Source organism: Lucilia cuprina, chromosome 3 (genome assembly GCF_022045245.1).
Source record: "Lucilia cuprina isolate Lc7/37 chromosome 3, ASM2204524v1, whole genome shotgun sequence".
NCBI classification, from domain to species: domain Eukaryota; kingdom Metazoa; phylum Arthropoda; class Insecta; order Diptera; family Calliphoridae; genus Lucilia; species Lucilia cuprina.
Window position 1 is genome coordinate 30,808,595 of NC_060951.1, and position 26,327 is coordinate 30,834,921.

General features: G+C 30.2%; 1 protein-coding gene across 1 annotated transcript; it reads left to right on the plus strand.

Annotated features, from left to right (window-relative positions):
* Positions 1-3,662: 3,662 nt before the first annotated feature.
* Positions 3,663-26,220, plus strand: LOC111677587 (trithorax group protein osa). The gene is made up of 3 exons (XM_023438738.2): positions 3,663-4,324; positions 22,986-24,146; positions 24,215-26,220. Exons 1-3 carry the CDS (start codon positions 4,322-4,324, stop codon positions 25,952-25,954), a joined length of 2,904 nt encoding a protein of 967 aa, XP_023294506.2. The 5' UTR covers positions 3,663-4,321; the 3' UTR covers positions 25,955-26,220.
* The last annotated feature ends 107 nt before the right edge of the window (positions 26,221-26,327 follow it).

A 26,327-nucleotide genomic window follows, 5' to 3' on the forward strand; every position in this document is an offset into this window, starting at 1 on the left:
AACAAAAATTTTAATGTTATTTCATTTCAGCCTTAAGTCATAGAGAAAAACTGGAAAAACTAATAAACTTCAAAAAATGCAGTTGTTTTAGCTCTATAACGATCTTCTTCGTACAGAGTTTTCCCAGCAACTATTAAGACATTCAGCAAAAAGCACGTATGCACCCAAACACAATGCTAAGTGTAAGTGAGTAAGTAAGAGAGTAAGTGCATGAAAGCAAAAGTGATAGTGGTGGATTAGTAGTAAAGTCTTGGCCGGACAAGTCCACAGTCATTAACATCATCAATATTAAACATTCATCGTTCGTTTGTGTTATAAGTAAATAATGTGTTGTGTGTGTGAATTTTAAAGATCAACAGAGAGCGACTTAAAGTCGCTCTCATTCTCTCTCACTCTGGTTGGTAAACCCTAATTAAACCGGTTTTAATATTATGTCTGTAAGAGGTTTAGAGTTCCTATAATCATGTATTGGTATTTAGGTAAACAATTTTTTTTGGCCAATACAAATATATATGTATGTTTGTAATTGATGTTGTTGTTGTTGTGGTTAATCGTTGATGATGCAAATGAAAGCGAAATTATTTTGTTTTTTTTATGGCTTATTCGTGTATTGTTGTGTGTTGGTTAAGAGAAAAAAATGTGTTAAAGAGCGTTTCATAAGAAGAGTATGTGTTGATTGAGTGACTGAGTGAGTGGGATAGTTTTCCTCGTAATGATTTTTAACTTGACCATAACTAAAGCAAATGAATTTTAACAAAATGTTGTGTAAGGTTATTGCTGCTGTTGATCAAGATGATGACGATGATGATGTTGATGGTTTTGGAATTCCAAGCAATTTAATTGTGGGGAATATTGAAGAGACTTGATTAACATATATGTATGTATTTACTGTTATGTGAATAATAAAAATAGTTTAATGTAGTCCTAACATATTACTTTGTGCGATGACTGCAGAACTTGATGTAAATAATTTGGTTAATGATTTATGATGTTTAAAGTTGGAGATTTATGAGGATTTCAATCAATTATATGACAATTTCTTTAGAATTTAAACGATGAATCTGCCGGGGAATGACCGCCTATAAATTTCTGTTTGTCTGTCCCATTAAAACGAAGCAAAATAAATTAACCAAATTCACTGAACATATTTTTGGTCAAAGCTCCAATATAAGGTCCACATAAGAAAGTCACTTAATCCCAATATTATAAGAAAATATATTCGCGCGATGCTGACCATATAATACCTTACACCTGTTACAAAAAAAATGTGATTTAGTTTTCATAACAAAGCATTAAAGTTGAATTGTACCTTGACTCATCTTAATCATTTTCAATAGGGTTCGTCCCTAGGGCAATAAAATATAATGTACCAAATTTCATTGAATTATCTTCAAAATTGCGACCTGTAGTTTGATTACAAGGATTACATGGACGGACGGACGGACAGACAGACGAAGGATAAACGGACAAACAGACAGACGAACAGACAGACAGACGGACAGACAGACAGACAGACAAACGGACATAACTAAGCCGACTCAGAAAAAGATTCTTAGCCGATTGGTATATTTTAAGGTGGTTATCGTACCAATATTATAGTGCGTTATAAACATCAGCACAAACCCAATATACCGTCCCCACTGAAGAGGTGTAGGGTATAATAAAATTTGTATCTTAAGACCACGCGCTATACAATAGCTATGAAGTGGTGCAGTCAGTATAACATTTAAATAACAAATCAAAGTCCGTGGTTCGTATTCTCAATGGCTCTTTTTATACCCTACACCACTTTAGTGGGGAGGGTATATTGGGTTTGTGCTGATGTTTGTAACGCACAATAATATTGGTTCTATACCCACCTTAAAGTATACCAATCGGCTCAGAATCATTTTCTAAGACGATTTAGCTATGTCCATCCGTCCGTCTGTCCATCCGTCTGTCTGTCCGTAAACCTTGTAATCAAACTACAGGCCGCAATTTTGAAGATAATTAAATGAAATTATATTCTATTGCCCCAAGGACGAACCCTATTGAAAATGGTTAGGGCTTGTAAACATTGTAATCTAACTACAGGTTGCAATTTTGGAGATAATTTAATGAAATTTGGCACATGATCTTCTATTGTACCGTAGACGAAGTTTATTGAAAATGGTTAACATCGATTCATTATTTCACCTAGCCCCCATACAACTGAATCCCCCAATAGAGCTTATAAACTTTTTAATCAAACTACAGGACGATTTTATTAAACAATAAATGTATATCTGAGGCAAAGTGCAATTCAACTTAAATGCTTTATTTTGAAAACTAAATTACATTTTATTCGTATACAGGTGTCTTTTTAGTTTGTACGTTGATTTTGCAACCCAGAATTTCATGTTGAAAGATATAATTTTAAGAGAGAAAGATATATAAAGATGTTATGTTAAGAAATAATGCCAAATATGTCGTTATGATAATGTTGTCTCTCTCTATTATGAGCTATTGAAAACTGGCCAGACCATCACATGAGAACTGTAAAGAATGCAACTATTTTGATTGCCATCTCTCTGGGTAACGTTAAACCTTAGAATAGAGTAACCGAACTTTACTTTATATGTTTTAGATCTCAACAGCTTAGTAGATAAAGAAACTTATGTTGTCAGAAAGACGGGTAATTGAACTAAAAAGTAATAAACTTTTGGCACGAGACCAAAAAAACCTAATAAAATCTCTTTAAATATAACGGACTACATAGTAAGGATATATTTTTAAATGGAAAGGATTCCTTATATAAGAACAACAATTTTTCGATGACTATGTGCATAAATATGTTTCATCACAGTATGGAGATATTTTCTCCATACTGTGATGAAGTACATTATTAAAAGGAATTTAAGCCGAGCCGAATTTAAAAATCCCATTCGTCACCTTTATGAATCACAGCATTTAAGACCTTGATCCCTTTAGTCTAGACAATGATGACTCAAATAGGTTGACAGTGGTTCAATCAATAGATGATCATACATACTATTTAAAATACTGTTTGCAACTACTAATGATTAATGGACCCTTAACTATAATCAAGCATTAAGTGATTAAATAATCCCCAGACTACAAGTAACTAACTACTTAACATTTACAAGTAAAAGCATTGAAAATTTGCATTTTATTATAAGAAAAAAATGTGTGTCTTTTCTAAAACAACAACAAACAGGTTGTTTACATTTCAAGTGTGTGAATAACGAAATACATACATATATAGGGAGATCTGTGTTGAGCTCTTTTGCAATCGAAATTTTTTAACACTCTCTAGGGAGTGGAAGCAAGATCATGGATAGACAAACAACAACATGCAAACGTACATACCTACATACTTGGGCAGATAAGTCACTGTCAGGGCATTAAAAAAAAAACACTTTCGGTTTTATTTGCATTATTTTCATGACTCGCACTCTTTTTTTTTGTAAGTGTGTGAGTGTGCACTTACTCTCTCCTGGCCAAAAAGCTGTGAAAAAACAACCAACATCATGGTTTAAAACAACTACAACAAACAGCAACTATGTTAACCGAATTTTATGTATTACATGTGCGATCTTCCGTTAGCCAGACGAAAAATAACTGAAATATACAATTTTTTGGCTTTTTGTGGTTATAATAGTAACCGTTAACATCTTACAACCAGCATTTAATATTCACAAGTGGCAAGCAACGGGTCGTATACGAACGCCGGTTGTTTTTTTTTTGGAAAAAATTGTCGCGTCGGTTTTTTTTCCTTTAAAAAAAAACCATTTATTTATTATCTAAGAAAACGAAACTAAAGCTTGTTCAACAAGCTTTTTGCTTATTTTTTGATTGAAACGAAAAGTAACGACAAGTTAAATTAAATAAAAATAACTTTAACTAAATTATTAAAAAAAGTGAAAAAAAAACAAATTAAACTAAGAATTTTTTTGATTTAGTTTTAAAACGAAAAATCCTCGCAATTGTTTTTGTTTGAGTGTATGTATGTGTTCTACAAGTTAATAAGAAAATAAAACGACAAATAAAATTTTCAAACATTCTTATATCCGTTTCCGTTTGTTTGTTGAAATCCCGTTTTTATTCTGCTGTTTTATGTTTGAAACTTAAAACCGGAAGTTGATACGCTAAAGCATCAAGCAAAAACAAACGAATATCGTGCACAGTAGAATCCTTGTCGTTGTCATCAGCAACAGCATCATAGTCGTCGTCATTAATATTGTCATCAACATAAATCCAACCAACCAACCAACCCGACAATCAACAACTTTAAGGATTAACAGTGTTTTGTGACTTTTTTTCTCTTTGCAACCCGTAACAAATGGTAGGCATCCTCATCATTTTATATTAAACAAAAAAATAATAATAAAAACTGGAATAATTGTATTCCTTGTTGATGTTGTTTTTATTTTTGTGCTCTGTGTTTCTAAAATATTTGTTTGACAAAGAGGTTTATATAAATCTGACAGTGTTGTACCAGGCAAATAAAATGGGATTAAAGTATTGTGTCAAACTAACTATTCAAAACATAAAGGAGTTGAAAGAGAAACTAAAAGAAAAACTTAAACTAAAAATTTTAATAGAAAATTCCCAGGACTTAACAAATCGCATCCTTATGAGTGTTTTTTTTTTCTTTTTTGACTAGAATTAAAGAATACCCAGCAAAAAAACATTACTTAATTATTTGCATATCAAAAAAACAAAAAACAATGAAAAAATTTGTGAAAGAAAAAATGTTTTTGTTGGAAATTAATGTGAGCAAGATAAAGAAAATATCGTCCTTTTTTCTAAATGTATGCCTTAAGGAATAAAAAATAATTAAGTAATTTAGTAAAAGTTTAGTTAATGTGAAGGTTGTTTTTTGAGTTTTTAATGAGTTGAATTATTATTATTTTAAATAAAACTTTAATCAGTTCCCAAGGACTGCTTGATACAAAAAGTTATCTTTTCAGTACCAAATTATGACCAAACCAATGATTCAAGAACATTTATATTTGTAAAAGTTAGACTTTAGTTACTATGACACATACTTGGTAGACACAAGTGAAAAATTTTGTTACAAAATCTTTAAAATTTAAAACAATATATATTTTATCAAAAGATTCATTAATAGGCCACTTTAAAAAGTTTTATCGATTCGAAAATTGTGCTGAAATAATTCTTTTAAATATCACTTTTTGGCCACATTATCATATCCATCATAGAAAAATAAGGAAGTAAGGCATATGGTTTTTGTTATTCCATTTGTAACATATCGAAATATTCGCCTAAGACCGATAGAAATATATATATTCTTTTTTTTAGTAGATTCTTAGGCGATCTAGACATGTCCGTCCTTCCGTCCGTCTTTCCGTCCGTCCGTCCGTCCATTCGCCTATCTGTTGAAATCACGATAGTGACATATATTTTTGTTATTCCGTTTTGTCTTTCCAACCATTTTCTAAGGGGGACTTTGTTTGGGGGCTATTGGATCAAATAAATCTCGATCTTTTCGACAGTTGGCAGTATAATTTAGGCTACAAAACTAAATTTTGTCAACTTTTGGAGAGATACAATAATGTTTAACATATTTGTAAATTCAAACCTCTATTCGGCGCGTACGGCTATGCATGTACCGATTTGAATCATTTTTTTAGGCCTTGACATTTGATCAAATGAGGAGCATGTGCAAGTGTCATAAAAATATCTGTGTGCAATCTGTAGTGTGAACACAAGGTTTACATGGACACGCAGACGGACGGACGGACGGACACAGCATAGCAGAAAGTAGTTTTGAGTGGATTGGTATACTTTAAGGTTGGATACAATAAATATTTATGGATGTTACAAACATCAGCAAAACATACAATATCTTCTCCACTATAGTGTTACAAGCGAAATTGCAAATAACTCCTTATTTGTAAGTGATCGTAGAAGTACTTGCCTTCAATGATATCATCGTGTATAAATAATGAATTTAAAAGCTACTTAAGAAGTAGGGGAAAATTGATTATTTACCAATGCAAGATTTACTTGGGAATTTTGTTAAACAATTTTTAAAATTTATTGAACAATGGCTCAATTAAATGTTTCTTCGAATTATGCTAATTTCCCCTTAATTTTCACATTAAACAAAAAAATCTCTTAACAAAAAGAAAAAAAAACAAATCATTACCTCACAAACAACAGCAAAATAATAGAATTTTTTAATCCTGTTTATTTATTTAAATCATCTCTTTTTGTCTGCTTTTGTTTTGGTATTTAAAAATTGTGTTTTTTTTTTGTTGTGAGAAAAAAACCCCAACTCTACATTAATTAGATTCTTCTTTTTTTTAAGCATAAATATTCTATTGTTTGTCATTTTTTGTTGACGTTAATGTTTATTTTCTTTAGTCTTTTCGCTGTTTTTGTCTCTTTAAATCCTTTATTGTTTCAGTTAAATTTGTATTAAAAAAAAAAAATTATTTGTATTTTTATTAAGGATAACGTATTCTTTAAGGACTTTGACAAGTTTATTCTAAAACTAGTTTTTTATAAGAATTATTTTTAAAAATGAAATAGTATGCTTTCTAATAGTACCCTAAACTATTACAAATCAGATGTTTTGCTTACTAATTGGTATCTTTAAAAGTACTTTTATAACAATGCCATTCGAAATAGTTTTTTTTTTAGCAATAAAGATTTTATAAACAATTACAAACTATTTTTATTTCGAGACTTTCTTTGAAAAACATACATTAAATTTTGTAATAAAATCTTTTTATCGCTCTTTAAATCTACATTTCAAAATTATGATTTTAATTTTAGATAATCAATAGCACGTTCATATTTTATAGTTTTTTTTTAAATGTTTACGTTTTTTTTACCACTATTTCGAAAATTTCACTAAATCAAATAAAATTTAATTAGAAAAAATATTAAAAGCTAAACAATGTTAACATTTGATTTGAAAATTTAACGTAAATACTCGTTAAAATGTAAAATGTTTAGGGGTCAGTTTTTCAATGTCAGGTTTAAGATACAATTTGATGCGTGAGGTAAAACAAACGTAAGCTATATACAACTATATATTCACAGATATATCTTTACAACTATCTCTTTGATTTGGACATTTTAATACCCTACACCACTACAGTGAGGAAGGTATTATGCGTTTGTGCTGATGTTTGTAATACCTACCTAATCCTACACCAATTGGCACGAAATCACTTTCTGAGACGATTGAGCCATGTCCGTCTGTCTGTGTGTGTTTCAATGTAAACCTTGTGCTCACTCTATCGGATCCAGGTTTAAGATAAAATCTGGCTATTGATAATAGTTGAAATCGGTTCATTATCTCGTTTAGCCCTTATATAAGCGTTTCCCCCGAATAAGGTTTTTGAGCTCAAAATTACGTTAAATGTTCTATTATGTTAACAAAAATTGACAAAACATAGTTTTAAAGAACTTTTTATGACACTACCGATTTTTGTAATGATGTGGCCTAATTTGACCCTAGCCCCCATACAAACTCCCCTTCGGAAATTGACTTAAAGGTCAAAATTCACACAATTTTATTTTAAAATAATTCGCGATAGATTTTTCCAATAAACTCTTTATACAAAATTTGTGATCTGTTTTCTTTAAAAAATTTTTAAATAATTTTCTTATCAAATTTCTACTTTCTTAACAAAATTAGGAACAATTCGCGAAAATTTACCAAATATTTATTTTTATAAAGCAATTCTTGATAAATTTTTTCTTTAAAATAAATTTTAAATTAATATTTCATTTAAAAAAAAAACTTAACAGTAATTCGCGAATAATTCTAAGAAAAATATCAATAATTCGGGACAAATAGTTTCTTTTCCGAGATTTTTTTCTTGTTTATAGAAAAAGATGCTTGTTGTTAAAAAAAAAATTGGAAAAAAAAATCGCGAAAATTTATCAATTTATCAAATATTTCTCATTATAGAATCTCTGCGAACAATTTTTGATAAAATTTATCTTTAAAAGTAATTTCATTTAAAAAAAAATTCATAAAAAATTTGCTATAATATATATGTTTATGCAAAGTTTACGATTCATTCGCGATAAATCTTTAATTTACAGAAATTACGAAAAAAATATTGTAGTTCTATTTATAATTAATTTACAATTGATTTCCTTTTCAATGAAAATTTGCTATACATTTTTGATTCGCGATAAATTTTGTTTCAATAGAAAACTTGCGATCAATTCAAGATTTATCCAAAAAAATCTTCTATTTATGGAACATTTAAAATAAATTCTTCATTGAATTAATTCCCTTTTGACATAATTATATAAATTTATATTTAAAATTTTTGAAGAAGTACGTTTTTATTAAACATTTCTCATGATATCAACATATTTTCTGCAACACGCAACATGTTGCAAAACCTCCTTCAACTAATCAACAGAAATAAACGCAACATTATCTAGATGCAGCTACTAGTAAACAAATGATATGTTCATTAAGACCTGGTTCACACTGGGAAACTTTTTTTTGAGAAAATTTTGATTTTTGTGTGTGAGAGAAAGAGAAAGAAATATCAGTCATCTCCTTCTCTCACACACAAAATCAAAAGTTTCTCAATAAAAGTTTCCCAGTGTGAACCAGGTTCCCAGGTCTAAGAGTGTAAAAAAAAATCTTCAAAAGTTTTTAACATATTAGCAACATGTTTATCATAACCATTAACATATTTTAAATTACCATCAACATGTTGCTGTTATTAGCAACATGTTACATAAACATCAAAAAGCCAACTAAGCGCCTGAATAAAAAAAAGCTTCAACTATAATTTTTATAAAAAACTTTTTCAAGAAATTATTAACTAAATTAAAAAGCAATATTAAAAATTTAGTTAAAATCCCTAAAGCAATTTTAACTCATTTTAAAACTTAACTCTACCTACTACAAGGACATACTTTTTTATCCCTACTTTAATCCTTTGTTCTTAATTTATTGTTATTATTGTTTCTAATATCTCTAATAGCATTAATTAAAACAAAAATGTTTGCATACAAGAGCAAAAAAAAAATATTGTCATAAAATTTCTTTGCTTTTCTTCTAGCTTGTTTTCATAAGTTTGTTAAAAAAACTCATTCTTTTTTCAGAAAACACAAGAAAAATTTCTTAGCGTAACTTTTTTTATTTAATTTTTTTCTTCTTCTTGTTATAAGAAGAAATTATTTTTCATTTACTGCAATTAGTGCAAAAATATGTGCTGCAAAACTTTACTGTTGCAAAAGTTCAAGCACTAACAACAATAATAAAAATAAGAGAAAAAAAGAACATTGTAGCAAAAACTATAACTAAAGGTTAGTAAAGAGTTTGAGGATAAAATGAAAGGAAGTTAAGAAGGGGGAAAAGAAACCTTCTGATATGAAACAATATTTGCCGTTCTTTTTTATTGTTTTTGTTTTTTTTTCTTACTGCCTTAAGAAATAGTGCGTTTATGCCGCTATTAAAAGTCTAGTGTATATGTGTATGTGTTAAAAAAGTATCTATTTTACTAACTCATTGTAGTAGTTTACTTAACTACTTAGCACAGTATTTGCCAAGGATTACAAGGATAATGAATGTAGACGCATAATGTCTGTTTGTTATAATAAAATTATACATAAACACACACATACATATATATTCGAATGGCGTAGTCTAGATGTTGCAACAAGAAAAAGATGACCTTAATACGTATTTATAAAATAAATATCATACACAGTTATCCGCTTTTCAATAAAATTTTTTATATTGTAAAGGTTTTAGTATAAAAGTTGTTGATATTTTTAAAAGTGTCACCATTGTTTAAAAGAAAATACAGATGGAAAGAGTTTACTCTTCAAATGCTATTAGATTTAGTTTTTCCTTAATACCCTTATTAATATTATTTCAGTTCAGTTCTAGTTCAGTTCTAGTTCAGTTCTAGTTCAGTTCTAGTTCAGTTCTAGTTCAGTTCTAGTTCAGTTCTAGTTCAGTTCTAGTTCAGTTCTAGTTCAGTTCTAGTTCAGTTCTAGTTCAGTTCTAGTTCAGTTCTAGTTCAGTTCTAGTTCAGTTCTAGTTCAGTTCTAGTTCAGTTCTAGTTCAGTTCTAGTTCAGTTCTAGTTCAGTTCTATTTCAGTTTTTGTTCAGTTCAAGTTTAATTCTAGTTCTTTCTTAATTTTCTATTAATTTTTTAGCAGAGAAGTCCTAAAGCGACCTTCTCTGCCATCGTACCCTTAAAATATCAGTTTCTGCAATCAATACTCATTAACACCAAGGATTTTTCCACTCCTACTAAGTCTTTAACAACCTAAAGCATATAAAATTTTATAACAAACTGTTAAGGACTTTGAGGTTCATTAATAAAACATCAACTAATTGAAAAGGGTTTTTACTTTAATTTCTACTCGTTTTGCATTTTATTTATATTCTAAGAAGAAAACGAAAACAAAAATTAATTTGAAAGTTGATATGATATTCTCAAAAAAATGTGGCAAATAATAACACGTAGACAATTAAATAAAAGGCAAATAAAATTTTATAACAATTTAGGCAAAATTGAAAAATAGGCATTAAAAAAGTGTTAAAATAATTTATGTTTAAAAGCCAGCTAGAAAACGGCAAAAATGAAAGAATCTTAGGTGTGGAAAAAAATTCTCATAAATTGAAGTAGGTTAAAAAAGTTCATGGTAATAATAACTTTTCTAACAATCTGAACTGATAGTGATTATTGTTTTTAAAATGAAACATACGTGTTTGTCATATATGATCCCTAATGTCTCTAATTTATCCAAATTTCTTACATCAAAATATTTCATTCATTTCAATCAAACATTTTAATCCTTTTAAACCGATTGAAAACAAAAATTACTTGATTTTTGCAAAGAAATCTTAGAAAACAATCAATAAATTTTAATTTTATAGTTTTTTCCAACATCCCTAAACCAATATCCATTTATTTTATTTTAAAGTAATAAATTTTAATTTTGTGTGTGTGTTTCCAAGAAACTGTAGAATCCACAAATGACAAGAGGAAAAGAAATAAAAACAACGACAGCAAATTGTAGAAAACACAGTCTAATAAAAGAGCTATAAATTCAATTACAAATTTTACAACTTTTTTGAAGACATTTTTTTTTTTTTAGTCTTTAACACCATTTCATGACTCTGTGAAATTTATAACACATGCCAAGAAAAAAAGTGGTTTAACTAGCCGGCAGGCTAACTAACTGTCTTAAAAGCAATATTACGTGTATTGCACAATGGGCTGAATTAAATTTTTTAATAAAAAAACACTTCTAAAAAATATTAAAGGTATTTTGCGGAAACGCCCTCAAGAACTGAACCAGAACTGAAATAGAACTGAACTAGAACTGAACTAGAACTGAACTAGAACTGAACTAGAACTGAACTAGAACTGAACTAGAACTGAACTAGAACTGAACTAGAACTGAACTAGAACTGAACTAGAACTGAACTAGAACTGAACTAGAACTGAACTAGAACTGAACTAGAACTGAACTAGAACTGAACTAGAACTGAACTAGAACTGCACTAGAACTGAACTAGAACTAAACTAGAACTGATTTAAAACTGAATTAGAACTGTAGTTCTCTGAGATTTACAAGGGTCGTGGTAGTTTGTTTCAAGATAAACTTAGAGAGCTAGAGTTTATTTAAAAGGTTTAAAATAAATTAAAATAATTTACTTAGAGTTTTTGAGTCTTTCAGATCGATCGTTCACAATTTAAAGATTCTTAGTTCACAGTTGAGATATTCTTCGTTTACAATTTATTCCGTCGTCTTGAAATTTTTACGTTATTTTTAGACATGTATATCTCTAAACCATTGTGCATTTACATAGTGTAAATGGAAACGCAGTGAGTTTTTTGTTGGTCATTTCAGTTAACAAGATTTTGACATTGAATTGTAGACAAAATTGTATAAAATAAAAAATGTAATAGAAGTAAACAAGACTGACTATAAAATAAATAAAAAATGAATTTTTCATGAGTGCCACCACAAAGCCGCATAGAAACCAAGAGAAGACCAAAATGTAAATGTTGCTGGTTCATAATATCATAAGTGTGGCAAGTAAGAGCAGACAGACAGCAGCATTTAAACATGCAGCATAAGAAAACACTTATATTTAAAATGACTTAAAATAAGTTGATCTGGTTTTTATTAACACCTTTATAATTTTCTATATCAATGATATGACTGGACTTGATTGCAGTTTTTTTACTTTATACAACTTTATTGGCTTTTAACTAATAAACCTGGCCTAAAAGCATTAAAGCGTGTGTCTTACTCACAAGCTACTGTTTAATTTGTAATATAGGCGTTTGTTTTATTATAACACTTCTCTGTATTGTTGTTGTTGTTTTTTTTTTAAATAAAGATAAATTTCCATAAAATTATATAATGATGAGGAAAAATAAATTAAATGTTAAATAATTTGTAAATAAAAGAAGACATTAAATTATGAAAGCTATTTGTTGCGAGGAAAATATTACAGCATAATTACTGGAAAATTATAATTATCTCTGGCATTGGTCAGGTTTGAAGTTAATTGTGTCATAATTAAATTTTGAAAATGTAATATTTTTTAATTTCTTTTTATACATGACAGTGAAGCCGTTCCCACTAAATTATAAGCTTTACCTGGATATTTCACTCTTGTGACTCTTCCGTTGCTATTATTATGAAACTATTCGTTATGATTCGCTGCAAAAATCATCATTTCGAATATACCTCTTTTCTAGGAATATTTTTTCAAACTAGAACTGAACTAGAACTAAACTAGAACTGAACTAGAACTGAACTAGAACTGAACTAGAACTGAACTAGAACTGAACTAGAACTGAACTAGAACTGAACTAGAACTGAACTAGAACTGAACTAGAACTGAACTAGAACTGAACTAGAACTGAACTAGAACTGAACTAGAACTGAACTAGAACTGAACTAGAACTAAACTAGAACTGAACTAGAACTGAACTAGAACTGAACTAGAACTGAACTAGTTCATTTAAAAAGAAAATTTCTCTAAGAATTATAAATAAATGATTATATCAAGAATTTTATAAAAGAAAGAAATATTCGAAAAATTTTTATAAAAAAAGGATTTTTTTTCGAAAATTTTATCTTAATATGTCATGAAGATGTACATAAAGTTGAAAAACATATCAATTTTAGTTTGACGAATTGTAAAAACAAGTTCATCTTACATTCAAGAAAAAACGGTCCAAATCTCGGGAATATTTTTAAAAACAGTTATGTAAGGCTTTGATATCCATATTAGTTTACTAAAATCAGTTATTATGTCAATATATACTTGTCTGTTTAAGGAAGTTATAAGACCTGGTAAACACCAAATTGAATTGTTTTACATATTTTTTTTTTTTTTTTTTTTTTTGATCTAGTTATGTATAAGTAGTTTAATAGGTTTTTGGAAAAAATTATCAAAAACTATATTAAAAATTTTGAAGGCGGAAATATTTTCAAATAAAACCAGCATTTTGATTAGTGGCACACATTGCAACCCTACTTGTTGCTCTCTATACCAGTAGCTACTAAACATGTCAATTATTTAACATTTCCATAAGATATATTAATGAAAAAACCCACAATTTCTTATTTTAATTAAAACATTTAAAAACAAAATCTTCACAAACATTTAGCAAAAAATTCCCGCATTAAAAAAAATATATTAAAGATAAAATGTGCATGAACATGACAAAAAACAAACACTTAAAATCTAAAGCAAAATGCATAAAAATGCTAAAATAAACAAATCACACTGCAAATAAAACTAAAAGAAAAACTTTCACTCTCATCATCTTGGAAACATTGAAAAAAAAAAAATAAAACTCATCATCATGCATTCAGAGACAACACGTCACATATTTTAAGTGAAGCCTACAAAAATGTTTAATGAAAAAAACAAAAATTATGAAAAATGATATAAAAACGTGAATGCATTATCTAAGCTAACTGAATGAATGATGTGAATGAAAAGTTTATAACTATTTCAACAACAAATAACAAATACGAGTTAAAATATTAAACATGCCATGTCAAATTAAATGCGAAAATATAGCAACAACATGTTTAAAACATTTATTTGAATATTTTCAAAAAATAACATCCAATTAAATTAAAATAGAGTTTAATTAAGGAATTAATTTTTGTTTGAATATGTCCAACAACAGTTTATTTTAAAAAAATAAAAGAGGAAGTTTTGCGGAGGCTGATTACAAAATATGAGGAAAATGTTATAATATTAACAATGGTTACTTAATCGAATTTTGTTTCTGACTTTGTCTTTATATATCATTATTTCATGAATTCTATTATTAATTTAAAATTTTTCTTTTCTGCTTTCAGGTATGTTTGAAAATTAGCTATTAATATCTTATTGCTACCGTAAGTATTTTTGTATGTTTATCTACCACCATAAAGGCTCAAACAAGAAATCAAAAAATACATTCTTTAAAACCGTATTATCTGAAAAAATTTCTATGCCAAGTCAATTTTCTTGAAAATTTCTTAAAAAAAAACTATTTTATAGGAAATACTCTATAAAAAATCTTCTTTAACATAATATATAAAGAGAAAATTGTGTGATCATTTTCTTTAAAAAGTAAATTTTCTATAAAAAGATATTTTTTTTTCAAAAATTTCCATTAAAAGAGAATTTTCTCGAAATTTTTCTTTCATAACAAAGGTAAAAAATTTTCCTTCCGTTTTTTGTGGAATTATTTTGGAAAATTTTCTATAAGAAGTGAATTTCATATAAAAAGTTAATTTTCTTTAAAAATTTTATATAAAAGAAGATTTTTCTCAGAAAGAAAGACCAGCACTCGAAAGTTTTTTTATTGGACCAGCACTCAGGGGATGACCCCTACTTATGTGAAGAATTGTGTTGGAACTAGGAAAATAGGTTGTGGGAAGGAGGGTAGAGGGAGTAGTGTTTGTGTACATTTGATTTAAATCTTCTTATTTCGAAAGTGGCAGGGAATATCTCTGCAGGAAGTTTATTCCACATACAAACTGTGGGGCTGAAGAATGAATTTTCCCTGTAATGTGTTGTAACGGTCCACTGGCCAATCTACCACAAATTGGTGTGTTCTTGAAGAAAGACGTATGGAGAACAAGTTTCCTAATTTCAAAGGAACACTTTTCATTGTAGTATCGATAGAATAGTGAAATACACCCCACGTTGCGACGGTGCTACAGTGAATCAATAAGAGTTGTATTCCATTTTCGGTCGGAAAATACTAAGAAGATCAGATGGAGTAAAGTAGGTCTTACACCGTTTCAAAAAACCGAGACACACTTCTTTCGACACTTGAAAATCCTTTTAGTCCAGCGGACATCGAACTGAATTTTCATGCCCAGAACATCAGGAGTTTATGTAATACATATGAGGGTGGTGTAATATTTATTACACCACCCTCATATGCATATAGATGGAACAACAATATCTGCTAAGGGTTTATGTAATAAAAACAACATTGAGTCTTATGGGCGTTTAAATCGACTGTGTTAACATGACCCCAGTCAGAGATTTTTATCAAATCGTGATTCAGATATTCATATTGTGTCTCATTGCCCCAATCTCTAGAGAGCTTGGCCTATGATTGATTGAATAAGAATGGCAGATATTGCTGTCAAAAGAGTAGATAGAGTTGGAAGTTTGACATACAAGGTCATTTATAAAGATATAAGAAATAGGGTTGAGGAATGAACGGAGCCTTGCGGTACCTCTGAATTAATCTTGAACTCGTTTGATAAGATTCCATCTATAACAACTCGTATAGTGCGATCTCTGAGAAAGCTTGAAAAAAATCGAGAAAAGTTATTACCGACACCAAATGCAATTAGTTTTGATACAAGTGCACCATGCCATACTCTATCAAGAGCCTTTGAAATATATAGAGCCACCACTTTACTTTCGTCAAAATGGTGAATGGAATTTTCTCCGACAATTTTCTATAAAAGTAAATTTTCTAAAAAAAAGTAAATCTTCCTAAAAAATTATCTATAAAAAGAGATTTTTCTCGGAAAACTTTCTATAAAATGAGAAATTTTCTGAAAATATTTTTCAAAAAAGGATTTTTTTATAATTTTCTATAAAAGTTGAATTTTCTCGAAAAATTTTCTATAAAACGTGGATATTATATTGTTCCATAAAAAGTGAATATAATTGGAAATTTTTCTATAAAAGTGAAATTTTATAAAAAATTATCTATAAAATGAGAATTTTATCAAAAAAAGAATTTTCAGTAAAAAATTACTAAAAAGTGAATTTTTTCAGAAATTTTTCTGCAAAAAGATAATTTTCAAAAGTTATCTATAAAAAAGAGAAAGTTTTCAAAAATTATCTTTTAAAAGAGAATTTACTCAGAAAATTTTTTATAAAAAAGATTTTTTCCAAAAATTTACGATAAAAAAGAATTTGTTTGAAATTTTCTATAAAAAGAGAACTTATCCAAAAATTATCTATAAATAGAAAATTTTCTCAAAGATTGTCTATAAAAAAATAATTTTCTCGAAAATTTTATGTGAAAAAAGAATTTTGTTAAAAATTATCTATGAAAAGAGAATTTTTACGATATGAAAAAGAGAATTTTCTCAAAAATTATCTGAACAGAATTTTTCCTATAATTGTCTATATAAAGAAAAATATTACAAAAAGAATCTATAAAAAGAAATCTTCTCGAAAATAATTTATAAAAACATAATTTTCTTGGAAATTGTATCTATTGTCAATGAGAAAAGTTTTAGATATTTTTTTATATTTAAATTTTTTTAATAAAAATAAATTTTTAAAACAATTTGTTAAATATAGGAAACAAAAATGTTCTTGCAATTCTTTTTTTATTACAGCAAAGTTTATCGAAATGTCTTGAAATAGTAAAGTTAATAAAATTTTCTACGGTTTCATTAATACTATGGATTTTGACTATTTGCAGGAATGACGGATTTGATTTAATTTAAAGTTATAAAATTTTTTTTAATAATTTCACACAATTTAAACTAATGTGTCACAATTATTTTTTATTTAATTTTCTACATAGCATATGACGCTTATCAAATCCATTTAACTCCTTTTCAAAATATTTGCTTAAAGTTAATAAATTAACATTTAAATAAGCAAATTATTTAAACCAAAAAGAAAATATTTAAAATTTGTTAACAAAACATCAATTGTTTATATTATTGTTTATTTTTAGTTTATTTATTATAATATTATTACATAATTTATGGCTAAAGTAAACAAAAAATATTTTAATTTTAATTTTTTTTTAACTAAACATGAAAAAAAACAAAAGTTATTTGTTTATAAACTTTTAAAGCCACTATTTTTGTATTAAAACAAAAAAATTATTGTTGAAATATTGGCTTAATGTAAATATATTTCCGTATTTATTAGTAGTTTTATTGGATTTTTATTTTTATTCAAAAAACTGTTTTTAAATTAAATTTTAAATGAGAAATTTATGCAAGTGTGACACATACACAGCAGCAAAAAATAGGGGCGTTCATCGTGTTATGCATACCACAGTACCAGTTTAATAATGTCAAATTACTTAACACGACAGATGCAAAATATGCTTATTTTCATTTAGTATCTCAAACTCGTACTTATATACATATTTGTGCACTTGGAGAAATTATTTGTTACCAAAAACTTGTACAAAATATGGGTAATGAATATTAAGTACCCAACTTGCTCAATGCTCTCCCCTTAAACAGATTCATATTATACATACATATAGATAAATGTAGGTTTGATCTTTAATTAAATTCACAAAACTACTGGCATAATAATAAATTTGGTTAAATTCCCCCTTCAAAAACACAATACACAATTTCTTTAACAGATTTTATTTTCCCTTCAAAAGGTACTTTAATGCATACATAACTTCTTATGTTCATATATGTTTATATATGGATGTATGTATAATGGAACACATCACCTATTCCTATAAATTTTCTCAGGGTACTTGTAAAACTGAATATTTTTTAATACGGGCATATTAAAGTAAAGCCTATAAAATAACTACAACAAAAAAAAACCAAACCAAGGGGAAACAACAGTCTAAGGCACACATGCAACACCCATGTTGCATGACCTCTTCTTCTTTATTGAAAAGTACAATGAGAAATACATTCAATTGAAAATGAAATTGAAAGGTTACAAATGCAAAAAATTAGTTACTAATTAAATATAATTAATTAAATTTTAAACAAACAAAAAAAACACAAGTGAAAGTTTGATAAGTAAACCACAAAATATACGAATGTATTTTGAAATACATATGAGAGTGTAAGGTATATGCAGAGTTCAAAACAATATAAGTTTGACACACATTTATTGAAATTGTAACAAATTTGTAAAATTAAGGAAAGTATTAAATAGATAAATTAGTAGAAATTGTAGGCAAGTACATACATACTGATATGTACGTATGAAAGAAAAACCTATTTACTATATATAAATTTAATGTAAATACAATGTATGGAATTTCATTATCAAATTCAAGAGTAAGGTGATACTTTCATTTAGATTTAACAACGGAAAAAAATTCTTGATCATTTTTTATAGAAAGATAATTTCTTGAAAAGTTTTCATAGAAATAATATTTTCTAGATAATGTTCTATTGAAAACAGATTTTCACGAAAATATATAATATTCAATTAAAAGATGATTTTCCCGAACAATAAGGATTTTCTGAAAAAATTTTTTCCAAAAGGAACATTTTTTAGAGCCTGTTTCTATAAAAAGAAGATTTTCTTGAAAATTTTTTATTAAAAGAATATTTTCTACACAAACTTTCTATAAAAAGAAAATTTTCCATAAAAAGAATATTTCATCGAAAATTTTCTATAAAAAAAAGATTTTCCCGATAATTTTCTATAGAAAGAATAATTTTTCAGACCGGAACTGCACTAAAAAAAACTAGAACTACAACTTCAAACACTACAACTGAACTAAAACTGAACTACAACTGAACTAGAACTGAACTCGAACTGAACTAGAACTGAACTAGAACTGAACTAGAACTGAACTCGAACTGAACTAGAACTTAACTAGAACTGAACTAGAACTGAACTAGAACTGAACTAGAACTGAACTAGAACTGAACTAGAACTGAACTAGAACTGAACTAGAACTGAACTAGAACTGAACTAGAACTGAACTAGAACTGAACTAAAACTAGAACTGAACTAGAACTGAACTAGAACTGAACTAGAACTGAACTAGAACCGAACTAGAACTGAAATAGAACTGAACTAGAACTTTTTTTAAAATTTCCCAGAAAAAAAGATTTTCTCGGAAATTTTCTATAGAAAAGCGACTTTCTCGATAAAAGACGATTTTGTCGAAAGTTTTCTATAAAATAAATTTTTTCGAAAATTTTTTATATATAAAAATTTTCTGTATTAAAATTAAAATTTTTAGCAACTTTTACTATAAAAATAAAATTTTACGTAAAATTTTCTTTAAAAATAGAATTTTCTTGAAAATTTTTTATAAAAACAGAAATTTCTTGAAAATTTTCTATTATAATAACATTTTTGGAAATTTTTCTATAAGAAGAGAATTTTCTCAAACATTTTTTTATTTTGGAACAAAGATCAGATTATCAGATATGAACTATTTATATAAACTTTAAAAAAAATATATGTATGTACAACATTAAAAAAAGAGAGGCTAGAGTGGTGAATTAATTGGGTGTTAGTGGGGCGCATTAATTACTTACTAGTATTTAATTTTCACCTGAAAACATAAATCATTTAAAGACTTGCTAAAGTAGTCTTTACGCTTTATTATTTCCGCAGCATGCTTTTTTTAATATTTAATAAAAAAAACAAAACATGTGACAACAAAAAAATAAAAAATATTTTATATTCGACACCTTTAGCTCGTGTTACAAGATACATGTTACAATTATCGTCTACATATTTTAATTTTAAATACATACCTACTTTCTTCGTTCAGTCTCATATACATATAATTTTGGATAACATACGTTACAAGGTATCATAACATTATTTATATTTATATTCCTTATTATGTTGTTGTTGTTGCTATTGTTGTTACATTTGGCTGAGTACTTCACGTACTATTTAGAGTAGTATTTCTTTTTTTTTCGTACGATATGTGGGTGTTTGTTTATGGCACATTAAACGGAAAACGCACTGAGGGCAACTTAACATATAAACACCTAATGCTTTCAGCTTATGAGTTGAAATTTTTGTGTACACATTTTGAATTTTAATAAAGTTGTTAAAGTATCTATGAGTTATGACAAAACAACAGCGATATTGTTGTTATTGTAGTTATTGTCTTTTTAGCTGCTGTTATTGTCATTTGTTTATTGTAGTTGTTGTCTTTATAGAAACAATATTGTAGATATCTATGTATTTGCTGTTGGCTCGTATGTTTTTGTCGGTTATTATGAGAAGGGTTTGATATGAATTTTTTCGTTTCGTCTATGTGTGACGTTATGAATGGAAGTGATGTACAAAAACTTGGGCTTCTACTTGTAATGGTCTCACATGTATGTTGGTTTATTTGTCAGCTGCAGCCACTATTTGGCGTGTATCTTTGTACCTTTACATATTTTTTTTTTTTTTGGGGGGGGGGGGGGGGGGGGGGTAGTTTTTAGCTGTTTGGATTTGGTTACAAAATTGTTCTGCCAAAGCGTTAAGAGTGACGCTTGACAACTTGAAACCCCTACCGAAAAATGACGAGCAAAAAAAAAATTATATGATTAAAATTACAATACAGCAACTCAAAACCAACATGGTACAACATCAAGCCTCCCCCACAGAACAATAGCAATATACATACTTCCATCATATGTTGAACGTGAATTGGTAAAATGTTGCTTTCGGTTGTGATGAACGTTTTTCACTTTACATTCCAATATCGGAAGGCGTGTAGTCTCATAGAACACCGTCATGCTTTAAGGATATGACTAAGCAAGAAACTCTCAATGTATCGAGATACAATGGTATGCATATGTATACCCAGATCAATATGCGACTGAGATCTTTATCTATTTGTAAATTCAAAGTGGTCAGAGGTAGGTGATGTAGTATCTTAAAACTGATTCGTGATTTATCTAACTGCTCTTTATCACATTAGATTTATACAATACTGTACAGTCACTTTTCTTATGCTGGAGGTCCACACGACGCGTTCTACGCTTTTAAGTTTTCTGCGCGTCTGTCAAAAAAGTAGAAGTGATTACTTTCCTTGATTATGATCGATTAGCAATACAATAAATTGATCCTTAGCATCAGCAGTACACATATACTAATATGATAGGAGTGATCACTCTTTCAGACTGAGCAAATAGCGCTCACGGAATTTAAACCTAAATAGATGCATGATCCTTTGCGAGTTTTCAAAAGCTCTTTTAGATATCGTCTAGGGAATATAATGTTAATGATCAAATTTTTTGACGTTTGTTGAGAGCACAAATATACAAAAGATCATCCACGAACTGTGAGACAGAATATTCACTTGAATTTATGTCAATGAATTAAAATCAATGGCGGAGACATTATAATGTCGGACTTTTTCACAAATTTAAGCAAATGATCTATTCAGTGATCAAGACATGACAGTAGACGATCAGTAGCAAAAATATTGATGGACAACGGAATATTATGTAATTTTTCACTGCTCTTGACAGTTACCGATTAGTGGCACAAATATCCGAAAGATCGTGCACGGAATCCTATGACAGAATATATCTGTTTTGTGCGAAGTTGATAGAATTTGTAATGCTGCTCTGAACTATTTAGTAAGACATTCTGACAGGACTTATAAACCGAGTAGAATATCTCATTAAGTGAAAAAGATGCGATGCAAAGTACCCCGAAATGTATACGACCGATCTGTAGCGCCAAATATACAATTGATTGTAAAATAAATATAGTAAAAATGATCTATAGTTGCTACTTGTTAAGCGTAAAATTGACGAAATGGGAGAAAAGTGGAGTATACCTTTTTGCGTTCATAACTTGATCTTCGTATTAATTGTAATACTACGTTAAGTTAATAGTCATGGATCCACAGGTCGGATCTTAAAGGGAAATTAACAATTTTTTAGATAAAAGTAAACCTTAAGATTTCAGATGTACAAAGAGAAATCGCCGAATCTTACAAATAATACGATCAAATCACTATGTAACTTATATTTCCGCTAATATTCACTTTATTAAACCCGAAAAACTACCTTGTCTTCCTCAATGTCAACTGTGCCAACCATAGATGATACAAACTGATGATGCTGGCGAGATGCTGGCTTATTTGTTTAAACAAGTTGCTATACATGGTTGTTAGTTGCTGTTCCACTAAGAGGTACTAGTAATGGCATCAGTAGTTTTGGCAAGCAACAGCGTCAATGGTTACAATATGACGGTGTCTAGGAATATGCCTTCATAAAAATATCATAAGTTCTTGTTGTTATTATGAAGAAGGGATAGCGTGGTGTTAAGGTATGAAAATTGTTATAAGCCCGCAGGATTTTTACAGCAGCTTACATGTACGCTAAAGCTTTATCATATGTAAATATATTTGTTCCTCCGTAGATGTTCGTGGAGTTTATGGTATATATCAGTTTTACATTGTTTGGTTTAAATAACATGGCAAGGCAGCTTAATGATAACATGACATTTTAGAATAATATTGAACAAAAATAAAAAACAAATGTGTTTGGAATAAGTTAAATCTTAAATCTGCTGAATTTAAAGATTAAAGATTTCAAAAAGAGTTATTTAAGTCCGATTTCAGTCCCGGAATTTTGCATACAATTTACATTTTAAATTTATGAATTCATTCTACTAATGTCTATACTTAAGTCTATTAAATTGAATACTTCCCAATATTTTTCCTCTACTATCTAGTCTTTACAACTACAATTAAATTTCCACTTCCTTTTCTTTACTAATTCTTCTTACAACTCTATACTACTTTCATTTCTTTCTCCTCTAGATGTTTTTTCGCTTTACGCTGCTAACAGCGCTGTTAGCGTGCTCAACGCATGCCATACAAATCAAACCTTCTTATGGACCACCACCACAACGTCTGCCTCATCGTGAGTATGGTGTACCACAACAGATGCCATTCCGTGAATATGGACCACCAGCTTTGAAATATGGACCTCCCAAATTAAACTTTATTGGTGGTAGCGGCTCATCGTTTTCGGGATTACATGAACAAATCAAAAACCACTATGGTGCTCCCAAACCTTTTTACGGACCTCCCCATAAGCCTCAACAGCAATATGGTCCTCCTCCAACACAACAATATGGTCCACCACCACCAAAACCAAGCAATAATTATGGACCACCACCACAAAAATTGCAACATAAACCAGCTCCCTCTTATGGACCACCCAAGCCTCAGTATGGACCTCCACCACCACAAGCATTGCCTTTGTTCCAACCTGCTCCACAATTTAAGCCTCAACATCAACCAGCCACTTCCTATGGACCACCTCCCTCGGGACCTTTGAACATACCACCCAAGCAGATTTACGGTCCACCACCACCAAACTATGGTCCACCACCATTGCCCAATTTCAATCGTGTTCCTGAGACCACTATTATTCTATCAGGTTCACAAAACTCCCAAAGTCATCACCAGCAAAGCCAACATCATCAACAGCAGCAACAACAAGTGCAAATACAAATTGATGCCTCTGGTCATACTCACTCCGTAGCAGGATCTCAGGCTCCCTTCCATACCGCCTGTGATGGTTGGAAACCCATTCCTGCTCCTGTAGGATCTTATGTCGAAAACAATCATATTGATACTCAATCTGGTTACAGTCATGTTGCCCAAGGTTCTGCACATTCTTCTTCTGCTTCTTCTTTCTCTACAACTCAGTACAGCGGTGGAGCAAGTGCTGCCGGTTATGCCAGTGTTGGTGCTACTGGTGCTGGTTCTACTGTCTTAGTTAGCGGTTCTGGTTCGGGTGGTAGCAGTATTATTGATGGTTTATCCGATGAACAATTAGTAGCTGTAGCTTTGCAATCGGGCAGTTTGGATGGTGATAATGTAGTGCAACAGCAAGATGTTTTACCCTCGACTGGACCAGCAGGAGATTTTAATCAACATGGTTTGAATTCCTTAGAAGCTGAAGCTTTGCAGGTGGGTATCGAATGTTTGGTTTAGGAATTTAAGAAAGTTTGTAACTGTTTTATTTTTTGTTTCATTAGCTCTCTTTGGGTTCCATTGATGATTCCTATAACAAACCTCCTTCAGATTCTTATGCTCCTGGTTCCAAGTATGCACACAAATTCCAACAACAGTCTAATTCTCACAGCAGTTTTGGCATTAGCGGCTCTGGCGGTAACTTTGGACCTCCACCACCACCCAATGGCAAGTATGGTCCTCCACCCCCACCCAGCGGTAACTATGGTCCTCCACCACCACCTAATGGCAACTATGGTCCTCCACCACCACCTAAAGGAAACTACGGACCGCCACCACCACCCAGCGGTAACTATGGTCCTCCACCACCACCACCCAGCGGCAACTATGGTCCTCCACCACCCTCCGGTCCAGGTGCTGCTGCTTTTGTTCATCATCATGCTCAAGCCGGTTTAGGTATTCAATATGGCAAACAATCTGGCAACTTGGCTAACTTCCCTGTACATGGCGGTGCTCAACCCAGCAAACCTGTAGCCTTTAGACCTCCTGTACCTCAGGGACTTTTCGAAACTATCGGCGCCACTGTTCAACATTTAGATAAATTTGGTGTTAAGCCTCATGTACAAGCACCTACATATATTCCTCCTGCCGCCAATGAAATTCCACAAACTGGTCCTGGTAATTTGAATATTGAATATGGTGTGCCACCACAACAGCAACAACAACAAATACCTCATGATATTATTGAACAACAGTTGCCCCAACAACAGCCTCCACAAGTTTTTGTACAAATTGAACAGCAACAACAACATCATCATCAACAACAGCAACAACAACATTTCCAACAGCAGCAACAACAGTTTGGTAATGCTCATGCTGAATATGGCGTGCCTCCACCACCACCACAACCTCAATATCTACCTCCCGCACCACCAGCCGAACAATACTTGCCACCCACAGGTCCTTCACAACAACAATTCAATGGTGGTGCCACATATACATCAAGTGCCTCCGCCACTTTTGATAGTACAGCATATGCTGCCTCTCAATACAATAATGAAATTATACATGCTCAAGCTTTACCTTTGCAACAAGAACAACCACGTTTCCACGATTGCGGACATGGACCCAATTTAGTAGGAGGTGGTGCCAACTTCAACTACCAACAACAGCAGCAACAACAACAATATTCATCGGGATCCAGCACTTCCATTGCCCAAAGCATTCCTGTAGCTGAACAACATACACAATTCATCTCAGGACCCGCCTCCAGTTACAGTCCACCACCTTCCGGTGGTAACGAACTTGATCATATTGGTTATGCTTCAGAAAAGTCACAAGTTACCGCTTTGCCTGATGGCACCAATCCTGAAGGTTTACCCGGTTTAGATGGTCTTAATGTACTCTCCGCCCAAAAGTCGCAAGCCATACATTTCAGCCATCAGGAACACACCACCAACAATGGTCAAACCTATCAAGTACAGTTTGGTGGTAATGGTGAACAGTCCGCTAATCATGAGGAAATCTTATCTTCTGGTCTCTTGCAAACAATTCTCAATGCTGTCGAACAACCCCAACAACAACATCAACCTTTGCCTGCCAATCATAAGGCCGAAAGTAGATCAGATATTGATATTCATGATGAACCTATAGAGGCAGAAGATGAAAATGAACCCGGTGTAGCTCCTCAGGAATCCAAAAAGGTTGAAGTAAAAGTACGTCCCGATGATGAGAAAGAAACTCCCGCAGTTGTTAAGGAAATTGATCCCATTGTGGTAAAGGAAGAGAATGAAGCTAAACATTAATTCCCACAAAAGTGTGTTAAAGAGAAAATACATATAGGAGAGTCTAAGAAACTCTCTTCAGTCACTATTAACTTTCTCTTTTAGTTACTCTTTTTTTAAAATTTTTCGTTTCAAAACCATTATTTTTATTTATTTCATTTTAGTTTTTGCCCCTTTTAATTTAAGCTCATTACTTTAACTCAAATACTAGTAATTTTATTTATTTCTCATTATAAATATGTATGTCGTTATTATTTAAGTTAAATATTTTATTTTAGTTTCAAATTTTAAAATAAATTTTCTATTTGAAAGTTGCCATAAAGATTAAATAACTTCTAACGTAAACATCAAACGTTGAAAAAAACTTCTTGTCCCTTTTTTAAATTGTATTGTG